At 36.5% G+C, this 13,773-nt stretch overlaps 1 protein-coding gene across 8 annotated transcripts in view; it reads right to left on the reverse strand.

The window, feature by feature from the left end:
• BAZ2B (bromodomain adjacent to zinc finger domain 2B) overlaps positions 1 to 13,773 on the reverse strand; it is a 399,198-nt gene that overhangs the window by 15,220 nt on the left and 370,205 nt on the right. For 6 of the 8 annotated variants that reach the window (XM_063595387.1, XM_063595392.1, XM_063595391.1 and 3 more), the window contains 3 exons: positions 13,236 to 13,396; positions 3,186 to 3,496; positions 2,666 to 2,801 (listed from right to left, as the gene is read on the reverse strand). In XM_063595387.1, the coding sequence (XP_063451457.1) occupies positions 2,666 to 2,801; positions 3,186 to 3,496; positions 13,236 to 13,396 (608 nt within the window). The remainder of the gene's footprint in view (positions 1 to 2,665; positions 2,802 to 3,185; positions 3,497 to 13,235; positions 13,397 to 13,773) is intronic. The other 2 variants (XM_057301418.2, XM_055108625.1) reach the window with 1 other exon arrangement.

Genomic DNA, 13,773 nt, shown 5'->3' on the forward strand with positions numbered 1-13,773 from the left:
TATGTTACAGTAAATATATTATTATTTGGTTTTAATTCCTCTGCTACTACAGTAAAAAATAGTGGATGCTGCCTACTGTTTAACAACATAAAGCATACTGTGGGTAGAGAATTATCTAGAGGCAAATTATGACAACTCCCTCTTTTTCTTGATAACCTTGGTCTTTGTCCAAAAGGGTATTTCTAAAGATATCGAGCACTTTAATATTTTGTCAGGACTTACTATGAGGATTACTATAGGCACTGTTATGTCTCTAAAGGTTATAAAGTGCTTCTTAATTTTTGAATATGAAACACTGCCTTCTTTTCAAGGTAGTTTCATAGCAAGAAATGTATTATTAAGCATTTTAAAAAGGAAATGAAGATTGTGAGAGATGGAGTTATATGATTAATAAGAGTAGATGAAGAACAAGAGAAAGGTTAATGAATTTGCAAAAATGGAAATAAAGCTATAGATTGCAGAATTTAAATATATCAACATAAAGGCAGGTTTTGATACAAGTTTTAGGTTTATGTGTATAAGTTTATAATAAAACTGAACACATCATGATGACTGCTTTGGTGTAGATGAGAAAAATATAAATACAAATTTCATTTTGATCTAGGACTTAATCTTTTTTTTTCAATTTTATTTACAGACAAGGTCTCATTATGTTGCCCAGGCTATAGTGCAGTGGCTGTTCTCAAGTGTAATCATAGCACACTACAGCCTCAAACTCTTGGGCTCAAATGATCCTGCCTTGGCCTCTGGAGTAGCTGGGACTATCAGCATGCACCACCATAACTGGCAAGAAATCAGTCTCAGTTTCTCTCTCTTTTTTTAAAAAATCATTATTGCCTAGATCTCACCAAATATATTTGTCTAAGGTGACATTCAAGCTGGTTTTAATAATAATTTTTAGAAGGAAAAAATATTTGTACCTGGTAAAAACACTATTAAATGAATTGAACAGTGCCTTAAAATTTATAGTAAATTCTGTGCCAGGTGCGGTGGCTCATGCTTGTAATCCCAGCACTTTGGGAGGCCAAGGCAGGCGGATCATTTGAGTTCAGGAGTTCGAGACCAGCCTGGCCAACATGGTGAAACACTGTCTTTACTGAAAATACAAAATTTAGCTGGGCATGGTGGTGCACGCCTGTAATCCCAGCTACTCGGGAGGCTGAGGGCAGGAGAACTGCTTGAACCCAGGAGATTGAGGTTGTAGTGAGCTGAGATTCTGCTACTGCACTCCAGCCTGGGCAACAGAGACTCTGTCTCAAAAAAAAAAAAAAAAAAAAAAAAAAAAAATTATAGTAAATTCCAATCTGAATTGAGAAAGACCCTGTATTCCAGCACATTATGAAACTGCAGATTCATAGATGTTTTAGGAAGCAGTGAAAAACCATAGAAGAAACGTAATTTATTTGTGTGGAATTAATAAGGCCTTGAGTAGTCTAAGCATAAAGGTAAAAATGAAAGAAAGAATGCTAAGTTATTTAAGAATCAATTCTTTTCTTCAGGGAAACAACCATTTTAAGTAAAGGAATTTCACCTTTAACCATTCATGAAAAGAATCTCAAATGTTTAAATTTTAAAGCTAGTCTGTAATTCAAAGTAAATGGTAGCCAGGCACGGTGGCTCACGCCTGTAATCCTAGCACTCTGGGAGGCTGAGGTGGGCGGATCACCTGAGGTCAAGAGTTTGAGACTTGCTTTGCCAACATAGTGAAACCCCATCTCTTCTAAAAATACAAAAATTAGCCGGGTATGGTGGTGGGTGCCTGTAATCCCAGTTACTCAGGAGGCTGATGCAGGAGAATCGCCTGAACCCAGGAGGCGGAGGTTGCAGTGAGCCAAGATTGTGCCACTGCACTCCAGCCTGGGTGAGCGAGACTCTGTCTCAAAAAACAAACAAAAAAGCAAATGTTAAAGTAATTCATAAAAGACTACATATAATAGATAATTCTATATATGATAATATAAAAGAGGCAAGAGGGACACTTGTACATGATTTAAAGTAAATATTTCTCTGGAAAACATGAATTATAGCTCTGTATTTTGAACACACACCATTTTGGTGCCTGATACAAAATAGAGATTTTTGTGATAAACTAAATGATAAACTAATTGGGGTTGTAGAAAGAAGGTGGAAAACCAATTTTAATTAGTAGAAGAAAGACTAAAGGATCTACTGTTCATGTCAACCACATCTGATGCCAAATACATGATATAAGCACATAAACTAAGAGTTCTCTGCTTATCTTGTATTTACTTATCTAAGTGCTTCTTAGAATTAAAAAATGAAAACTGATAGAAAAAGACATTTTAGCAACGCAGTAATATAGCAGGTAATGTTAGCAATGGAACTGTTTACTACAGTGAAACGGCCTTCAAGATTTAGATTAATAACTATTGTGCTGACGGAATGTGGGAGACAACTTCAGTTAGAGTTATAAACGATATTCAAAGGAGGCAGAAGCAAGATTTTAAAAAATAAAAGATAACACATTTGAAAGGTTCCTTCAGTAAGGAGGAAAGTATCAAAAATCTTTTAGAATTAGAAAAACTCTCAAGTATAGCATACATTATTATGACAATAGGTAATGTATAATTAAGAAAGATCTGGAGGTTGGAAGAAACAGGACAAAGTAAATTAGTTATAATATTTCTTAAATAAAAACACTTACAACTTTCATAATTGATTTTTCCCATGCTATTGATTTCTGTAATTGCTGAATGCACAGAGCTACCTGTGCAGCACTGCGAGCTTCTGATAATGCCCTTCTCCATACCCTGAGCCCTGGAGCAATATCCTCTTCAATTCTGCATTGAAATATAGAAAAATTAAGTAGGTCATGTCCACACTTACGATTACGGAATGTGAAACAATCATCACACTGAAAGCCAAGCAATGACAAAAACATGTAACAGCCAATAAGTATAAGGTTTAAGCAACTAAATTTGATGTAGTGCACAGACTGTGGCTACGTGCCTCAAAGCTTAGTCACAACCAGGTAGATGTAAGATCACTTTGCAGGATTATCAACGCACATAACAAAAAAAAAGTTTTTACAAAGCACCATGCAAATAGCATGATCCGTATGGATCACAGACATACAAGAAGATACATAGATAACAGGCAATAGAAAATAGGCTCCAATTAGCAAAGAAGCACAATAATTTTTCAAGTTAATCTCAATAACCTACCCGTCACCATCACCACTAACGGATGGTGCAGGAGCAGGGACAGTAACTGTGCCCACATTATCCAGTTTGATCTGAATGGTGGTACTTAAGGGGCTCTTCAGATACCTTCTTTCAATGTTCCGCTCCAAATCAGCCAGCCTGGTTACAGCTATATCTAGGGGGTTGTCACTCTTCCGTTCTAGTGCATGTGTACTGCTTTCGTCTTCGCCAGTAAATTCTCCATCATGCTCCTTGCACAATTTAGTAAATGATTTATGTTCAAAATATACCAAGTCCTCCCTTTCTGATGCAGGCTCTGGACACATCCAACCCTATATATCAAGAGAATAGTGTTATTATGGTTTCCTCTTAAAATGCTAGGTGGGTGAATTACCTTTACTTAAAATACAGCATTGGATACTGGCAGATCTCAAGGATTGTTACTAAAAGATTTTACCTTGTGTTTCCTAAAACTAGGTGGAAATAAGAAGAAAAAAATGAAAAGAAATAGTTGTAAGAAAAGTTTGAAAAATAAAATTTATAAACTTTTGATATTATAAAATGTATAAGAATAATCAGCAAAATATTTTGAAGGATTTTAGACCAAAATGCTTATCAGTTTCATGGGATCACTTAAATGGAAATCTCTGGGTAGCCTCTGAGCCTTTGCTCTTCCTTTCTGTTTTCATTCCTTCCATTATTCTTCTGTACAGGTCCTTCTGTGCTCACCATTTTTCCTTTGACTGCAGGGGCTTCAAATATGCTATTACCTTTATCTGTATTGCTTTTCTTTTGCTCCTCTTCACCTAGTTAACGCCACTCATTTCGTAGGTCTCATGTTAAGATTCACTTTAACATGAAAGGATCCTGATAGGAATCCTTTCCTGACCTCTTTCAGGAGCTAAGTCCCTCTCTGACAGGTTCTCATAGGACCATGCTCCTTAGCCTTGTCATATATGTAATTTTATAGTAGTGTAATTATTCGATGAATATTTTTCTACTTCTAAATTCCATGAGAGCAGGGACTATGTCTGCTTTTACTCATTTATCTCCAGTACAGTGCAGGCAAATAATGGGCACTCAATACATGTATGTTGACTGAACAATCAATGATCCTGTAGCTCAAAATCCTTCAAAGATTTCCTATTCTTTAGGAAATGTTCATCATGGCATTGAAGTACCTCAATCTATCCCTTTTCATGTTCCCATTCACACATCTTATGTTGCAGTCAAATTCTATAATTTGCTCTTCCACAAACATGGGATAAGCTTTCCAATCCTCGTGCTCTGCTCATGCTGTTCCCACTTCCTGGGATGATATTGCCTGGTCTCCAATTGTCCAAACCATACTCATTTTCTTAAGTTCCATTTCAACTTCTAAATGAAATCTTCCATATCTCTGCCAGAAGTCAGTATTCTTCTTCTAAATTCATACATTACTCTGTTCTCAACAATCAGCTACTAGATTCTGCATATATGTATATGTCTGATCTCCCTATTATATGACAAGCTTTCTTATGGTAGGAACTACACTTTATCCAATTTTTTGGTGTCCACTGCCTGAGATGCAATAGGTATTTAATAAATGCATATTAAATGAAAAATGGAATAAACTTAAACATCTCTTCAGATATAATTATTTTATCTTATATACTAGGATAAATTCTTCCCCTTTAACTCAGTAGAATATTTATATTTAGAAAGGAAGGATGGACTCTAAAATGGTGTCACAGATACAAGCTGGCTTCAGTTCCTGCCTCCAATGCCCCCCCGTCCCTGCCGCCAACCACTCAGAAAACCCAAAATAAATATACGGCACTGAGACGATCACCAGCAACATCCCAAAATTCAAACATGAGGATGAGATAGTTCCCGTGGCAAGAGAGAAGTGAAAAAACTCTGAGCAGATGGTAAGAGAACTGGACTTCCATATCCACGATGCTTCTCTACCCTCATTCTGCCAGGAACCAAGCACACAGAAAACTTCCCCCTAACTCACAGTTTCTACACTGAAAAAAGTGAGATCAAGATAGACAACCAACTTATCCACTATGAAAAACAGTGTGAAAGTTCCTCAAAAATCTGAAAATAGAACTACCATATGATCTAGCAATTCCATTAGTGGGTATACATAGAAAAGAAAGAAAATCAATATATGGAAGAGATATTTGTACTCCTATATTTACTGCAGCAATATTCACAATAGCTAAAATATGGAATCAACCTAAATGCCCATCAACAGATGAATGGATAAAGAAAATGCAGTATATTTATAGGATGGAATATTATTCAGTCATAAAGAAGAATGAAATCCTGTTATTTGCAGCAAAATGGATGGACTGGAGGACATTATCCTGGGTGAAATAAGCCAGATACAGAAAGACAAATTATTATATGTTCTCACTCATATGTGAGAACTATAAAAGCCACTCTACTCTAGAATGTAGAGAGTAGATTGGTGGTTACCAGAGGCTGAGAAGGGTAGGGAGAGAGTGAGAGTAAGAGAAATTGACTAATGGGTACAAATATATGGTTTGACAGAAGAAATAGGAGAATACATAAAGACAATTAGACAAAATCTGGAAAACAATTCATGATTTGAATGAGAAAATCAACAGAGACAGATATAAAAAAGAACCAAACAGAAGTTCTAGAGCTAAATAATTCAATGAATAAAGTAAAAAATACAAGACTAGATCAAAAAGACAGACTAGACCAAGGGGAAGAAAGAATTTCTGAAGACAGGTCTTTTGAAGTAACACAGGCAGACCAAGGGGTGGGGGGAAAGAAAGAAAGGAAAACAAAGAAAAAGGAAAAAAGAAGGAAAAAGCCTATAGGATTTATGGGACACCATTAAGCAAACAAATATTCCTGTGGGTGTTACAGAAGGTGAAGAGAAGGGAAAGGTGAGGAAAAAAAATTTAATGAAATAATAGTAGAAAACTTTCCACATCCTGGGAGAAAGAGGAAAATTCAGGTACAGGAAGTTTGAAGAATCCCAAGAAATTCAACCCAGACAGGTCCTCTTTGAGGCATATTATAGTCACCCTGTAAGAAGTCAAAAGACAAAGAATTCTGAAAGCATTAACAGTGTCAAGTCACATATAAGGAAATCTCCATTAGACTAACATTGGATTTCTCAGCAGAAACCTTGTAGGCCAGGAGAGAATGGGATGATATATTCAAAGTAGTGAGAGAAAAAAAAAACCCTGCCAGCCAAGAATATTATACCCAGCAAAGCTAGCCTTCAGAAATGAAGGAGAAAAAGAATCTTTTACAGACTGAGGGAAACTGAAGGAATTTATCACCACTAGGCTAAACATGCAAGAAATGCTCAAGGACTCCTATATCTGAAAGTAAAAAGATGATAACCACCATCATGAAAATATGAAACTATAAAACTCACTGGGAAAGCTAATACACAAAGGAGAAAGGAAATTATTACACACATAATTTTAAAAAGCCTGATGATAAACTGTATCCTTATGGAAAAACACCCAGCCACAAAAATAAATAATAATCAAGGAAGTAAGGAACAAAGGATTATACAAAACAAGAGAAAAGCAATCAATAAAATGACAGGAGTAAGCACTCACCTATAAATAGTAATCTTGAATGTAAATGAATTAAATTTCCCATTTAAAAGACATAGACTGGCTGGATTAAAAAAACAAGGCCCAACTATATGCTGCCTATAAGAAACTCCCCTCACCTGTAAAGACATATGTAGACTGAAAGTGAATGGATGGATAGAAATAGCCCATGCAAATGAAAACCAAAAGTGAAGAGGAATAGTTATACTTATGTCAGATAAAAAAAACAAACAAACAAACTTCAAGTTAAAAGCTGTAAAAAGAGACAAAGAAGGACAATTATATAATAAAGGGATCAATTCAACAAGAGAATACAATAATTGTAAATATATATGCACTCAATACCAGAGCACTCAATACATAAAGCAAATATTATTAGATCCAAATGTAGAGGTAGATCCTAATATGATAATGGCTGGGGATTTCAACATCCCACTGTCAGCATTGGACAGATTTTCTAAACAGAAAATCAACAAAGTAACATCAAATTTAATCTGCACCATAGACCAAATGGACACGTACAGAACATTTCATCCACCAGCTGCAGAATACACATTATTTTCATCAGCACATGGAACATATGCCAGGACTGACCATATGTTAGAACTCAAATCTCAAAAAATTTTAAAAATTTGAAATCATATCAAGTATATTCTCTGACTACATGGAAATAAACTATAAATCAGTAACAAGAGGAACATTTAAAACCATACAAATACATGAAATGTAAACAACAGGGTCCTGAACAACCACTGCGTAAAAGAAGAAATTAAGAATGAAATTTAAAAATTCCTTGAAATGAATGAAAACAGAAACACAACATTCCAAAATGTATGGGACACAGCAAAGGCAGTATTAAGAAGCAAGTTTATAGCAATAAATGCCTACATCAATAAAGTAGAAATATTTCAAGTAAACAATCTAGCAATGCCCTTCAAGTAACTGGAAATGCAAGAACAAATCAAACCCCAAATTAGTAGAAGGAAAGAAACGATAAAGATCAGAGCAGAAATAAACCAAATTGAGACAAAAATACAAAAGATCAACAAAACAAAAAGTTACTTTTCCTAACAATAAAATACCTAGGAATGCAGCCAACCAGGGAGGTGAAAGATCTCTACATGGAAATTGCATCACACTGCTCAAAGAAATCAAAGATGATACAGATGGAAAAAATCCCATGCTCATAGATAGGAAGACTAAATATCATTAAAATGGCCATACTGCCCAAAGCAATTTACAGATTCAATGCTATTCCTATAAAACTACCAATGAAATTCTTCTTCGAACTAGAAAAAACTATTGAAAAGTTCATATAGAACCAAAAGAGAGCCCAAATAGCCAAGGCAACTTCACTTCTTGGGCTCAAGCCATTCTCCCACCTCAGCCTCCCAAGTAGCTGGGACTATAGGCATGTGTCACTACGCCCACCTAATTTTTGTATTTTTTGTAGAGATGGGGTTTTGCCATGTTCCCCAGGCTGGTCTCAAACTCCTGAGCTCAAGTGATCCTCTCACCTTGGCCTCCCAAAGTTCTGGGATTACAGGCATGAGCCACTGTGTCTGGCCTCAGCAGCATTTTGATACATGAACAATGAATTCACTAAAAAAGAAATCAAGAAGGCAATCCCATTTACAATAGCTACCAAACAAACAAGCAAAAACAAAAACAAAAATCCAATTCTAGGAGTAAATTTAACCAAAGAAGTGAAAGACCTCTACAAGGAAAACTATAAAACACTGATGAAAAAAAACTGAAGAGGATGAGAGGATACAATCATGCTTATGGATCAGAAGAATCAATATTGTTAAGATGATAATACTACCCAATGCGATCTACAGATTCAATACAATCCCTATCAAAACACTAATGACATTCTCCACAGAAATAAAGAAAAAATATTAAACTTTGTGTGGAATTACAAAAGACTGAATAGCTAAAGCAATCCTGAGTAACAAGAACAAAGCTGGAGGTATCAGACTACTAAGACTTCAAAATAAACTACAAAGCTGTAGTAATCAGAACAGCATGGTATAGGCATAAAAACTGACACATAAACCAATGGGATAGAATAGAAAACCCAGAAATTAATCCACACCTCTACAATCAACTGCTTTTTAACAAAGCTGCCAAGAACGCTCATTGTGAAAAGAATAGTCTCTTCAATAAATGGTGCCAGGAAAACTGGATATCCATATGCAGAGGAATTAAACTAGACCCCCACCTCTTATCCTATACAAAAATAACTCAAAATAGATCAAAGACTTAATGTAAGACCCCAAATGATAAAACTACAGAAGAAACAGGACATTGGTCTGGGAAAATATTTTATATATAAAACTTCAAAAGCACAGGTAACAGAAGCAAAAATAAATGCAACTACATCAAATGAAAAAACTTCTGTACAGCAAAAGAAAAAGTCAACAGAGTGAAAAGAAAATCCTCAAAATGGGATAAAATATTTGCAAATAATACATCTGAAAGGAGATTAATACCAGGATATACAAGGAACTCAAACATCTCAACAGCAAAAAACCAAACAATCTGATTAAAAATGGGCAAATAATCTGAACAGACATTTCTCAAAAGAAGACATATACATGGCCAACAAATATATGAAAAAATGCTGAACATCACCACTCATCAGAGAAATGCAAATCAAAGCCACAATGAGATATTATCTCACCCCAGTTAGAATGGCTATTATCAAAAAGAAAAAAAACGGCCGGGCGCCGTGGCTCACATCTGTAATCCCAGCACTTTGGGAGGCTGAGGCGGGCAGATCACGAGGTCAGGAGATCAAGACCGTCCTGGCTAACATGATGAAACCCCATCTCTACTAAAAATACAAAAAATTAGCTGGGTGTGGTGGTGGGCGCCTGTAGTCTCAGCTACTCGGGAGACTGAGGCAGCAGAATGGCGGGAACCCGGGAGGTGGAGCTTGCAGTGAGCCAAGATCACGCCACTGCACTGCAGAGCCTGGGCGACAGAACAAGACTCCATCTCAAAAAACAAAAAAAAAAAAAAGAAAAGAAAAAAAATGAGATGCTGGTAAGAATGCATAGAAAAGGGAACTCTTACATACTGTTGGTGGGAATGTAAACTAGTACAGCCACTATGAAGAACAGTATGTAGGTTCCTCAAGAAACTACAAATAGAGCTATCATATGATCCAGCAATCCTACTACTGGGAATTTATCCAAAGGAAAAGAAAATTGTCATATTGAAAAGACATCTGGCCGGGTGTGGTGGCTCATGCCTGTAATCCCAGCACTTTGGGAGGCTGAGGCGGGTGGATCACCTGAGGTCAGGAGTTCGAGACCAGCCTCAACATGGAGAAACCCCGTCTCTACTAAAAATACAAAATTAGCCAGGCGTGGTGGTGCATGCCTGTAATCCCAGCTACTCAGGAGGCTGAGGCAGGAGAGTTGCTTGAACCTGGGAGGTGGAGGTTGTGGTGAGCTGAGATGGCGCCATTGAACTCCAGCCTGGGCAACAAGAGTGAAACTCCGTCTCAAAAAAAAAAAAAAAAAGAAAAGAAAAGACATCTGCATCCCGATGTTTACTGCGGCACTATACACAATAGCCAAAATACAGAATGAATCCAGGTATTCAACAACAGATAAATGGATAAAGAAAATGTGGCATGCATACACAACAGAATGCTATACAACCATAAAAAGAACGAAATATCCTGTCATTAGAGGCAACATGGATGGAACTGGAGGACATTACTTTAAGTGAAGTAAGCCAGGCACACAAAGTTAAACACTGCATGTTCTCATTCATGTGGAAGCTTGAAAAAAAACTGATCTCATAGAAGTAAAAAGTAGACCAGAGGATATACTATAGGCTGGGAAAAGTGGGGGCAGGGAGGGATAAAGAGAGATTTGTTAAAGAATACAAAATTACTGGCTGGGCGCAGTGGCTCACACCTGTAATCCCAGCACTTTCGGAGGCCGAGGTGGGCAGATGATCTGAGGTCGGGAGTTTGAGACCAGCCTGACCAACATGGAGAAACCCTGTCTCTACTAAAAATACAGAAATTAGCTGGGCTTGGTGGGGCATGCCTGTAATCCCAGCTACTCAGGAAGGCTGAGGCAGGAGAATCGCTTGAACCTGGGAGGTGGAGGTTGCTGTGAGCTGAGATCACGCCACTATACTCAAGCCTGGGCAACAAAAGCGAAACTTGGTCTCAAAAAAAAAAAAAAGAATACAAAATTATTGGTAGGTAGGAGAAATAAGTTCTCGTGCTCTATACCACTGTACGATGACTATAGTTAATAATATATATTGTTTCAAGTAGCTAAAGGAGGATATTATTCTTAACAGAAAAAAATGGTAAATGTTTGAGATAATGAATATGCTAATTACTCTGATCTGATCACTATACATTAAATGTACCAAAACATCACCATGTACTCCATGATACTGTACATTATTATTTATGAATTTAAAACAATTTATGAAGCAAATTCTACTTATCTTAGCTACTGATAACACAGCCAAGAACATTTAAGCAGTCAGCAATGTGATAAAGGTCAAAGGACCAAAATCTGAGTATGTCACCAGGAAAATGTTTCAGGCCCACACTCGGACTTTACACATATTTTTTAAAAGGCTGATGATATACTTTCCCAACCAACAGTCAACTAGAATTGGCAAATGAGTTGGGAAAAAGCTGGAGGAAAATAGGGCTTATGGAACCAATCAAATTTAAACCAGCAAGTAGTATCAACTGACAAACTGAGAGGACAACCACAGACTATAGAAAGTAGATGTAGCAGTTTTAAAACCAAAGCACACTAGGATCATTTAGGTTAGGTGCAAAACCTCTTCTCATTTCCTGAGGGAATTATTGTCTGATAATTGATCTTCATACTGATGATTCTGTGCCACCATGAGAAGTTAAATCAGGCTTTTTATTTTCAATTTAAGAAGGCAGTGAAATGTGTAACATAAGCGATCCAAAAACACATTAAAAAATTCTAGCACTAAATGGAATAATTTTCATTTCTCCAGAAAATAAAATAGTGTGAAAGGGTTCATCTGTTGAAGATGCCAGAAAGATGACAATACACGAGGCACTTTTATACTGTATTATAGAACCTGGAGAAGGAGACATAGTTTACTAGCACAATAGTTTCAATAATAAATTTTTGCTTCCCAAGGTTGGTAATTATGTTTGTCACAAGAAAGGGATATTTTATTAGCTCTGGAAAACTACATTTTTTGAGATCCTCAAAAGTGTCCAAATGCCTATGTTAAACTAATTATGAAGCAAAATCTCAATTATTAAATAGGATAGCATTATGCCATAAATTTCTCATTCTGAATAAAGCAAGGCATTTCAAATCAAATTACATGGAGATTAAGGTTTCTAAACCTTTAGTACCTTAGCAGATTCTAGCCAGGCACAGTGGCTCATGCCTGTAATCCCAGCATTTTGGGAGGCCAAAGTGAGTGGATCACTTGAGGTCAGGAGTTTGAGACCAGCCTGGCCAACGTAGCAAAACCCCATCTCTACTAAAAATACAAAAATTAGTGGGGCATCACGGCTTGTACTTTGGAAGCCTGAGGCAGGACAATCACTTGAACCTGGAGGTGGAGGTTGCAGTAAGCCAAGATCACGCCACCGTACTCCAGCCTGGGCGACAGCGTGAGACTCCATCTCAAAAACAAAAAACGAAAAACAAAAAAACAAAAAACCCCCAAACCAAAACAGAACCTTAGCAGGTTCTAAACCTTTCATGCTTTTAAGGAGACCTTTATACCCCTCTTTACAAAACCAAAAATTCTTGCACAAGGGTAAAGCTTTCCTTTTGTTTGTCCACTGGAAACCAGTTCTGATCATTACCTGTAACATGATAATACCCAGGAGATAGATGAGGGAATGAATGAATAAATCAGTAAACAAAAACTTTATATATATATATGTAGGGTATGTGTGCATGTGTCAGTATATCATAATGGTCTATAACATATATTTGGATATATCTATATTGGTCTCCAAATTAAACTATATAGTATAAAAGTCTGACATATAACAAGGCTTGTATGTAAGGAAGTTCATGGCCCTATATGAAACACTACAATAGGAGTTTGATAATATTTGTACTAGATCATCACATTCATCTCAGTGAAACTGAAATTCTGCTGGTAGTAAAGAACTGCGCACCAGAAATAATACCTCTGAATACCATTAAGGAGGTAGCAAGATTACTAAAAAGAACATGGGCTCTGGAGTCAGACTTGATTTAAATGCACATTTAGGCACTTACTATATGACCACTGGCACATTACTTACTCTGAGCCTGGTTCCTTAACAGATGGGGCAAATTAATCCAGGATTGTTTTCAGAATTAAATGAGACAAAATAAAAACATTTAGCACATTAACTAGCATATATTAGGCATGTAATAAACATTAGTTATCTTCCATTATCCTAAAAACATATTTTATTCCAAGTCGATTTTACCTTCACTTGCAAACTTGCTGATGCAACTCTCCTTTCTAGATCTTCTACCTGTTGAAGGACACTCAAATCCATTTCCATTGCTTGTTCTTCTACTGACCAGTTCTCCACAATATCTCGAGTTACTTGGTTTTCTTCATTTTCATTCAGTTCAATAATAGCAACTACATTTAAAAAGAAATTAATTTAAAAATCCACTTATTAAGCTTTTCCCCACAGAGACTTCTTCCAGAAAGTGAATAAAATTCTAGGAGACCCACGTACATCTAACTTGACATACACAAATGCACTTGTGTACGTACAGGCAGCTTACTCTTAAAAGTAGAAACACGCTAAGAAACACAAAACAATATGCTACGGGTGTAAAAAATTACAAGACAGTAACACCAACTTAAAAAATGTAAATAGTTTGTTGAGTAAAACAGAAAAAAATAGTAGTGCATTAAGATATCATTTCTCTCTTGATATCTGTGGGGGATTGGTTCTAGGACCCCCTCTGCCCCCACGAATACCAAAGCCTAGAGATGTTCACATCCCTTAT

The sequence above is a fragment of the Pan paniscus genome, chromosome 13 (genome assembly GCF_029289425.2).
Source record: "Pan paniscus chromosome 13, NHGRI_mPanPan1-v2.0_pri, whole genome shotgun sequence".
Classification (NCBI taxonomy): Eukaryota; Metazoa; Chordata; class Mammalia; order Primates; family Hominidae; genus Pan; species Pan paniscus.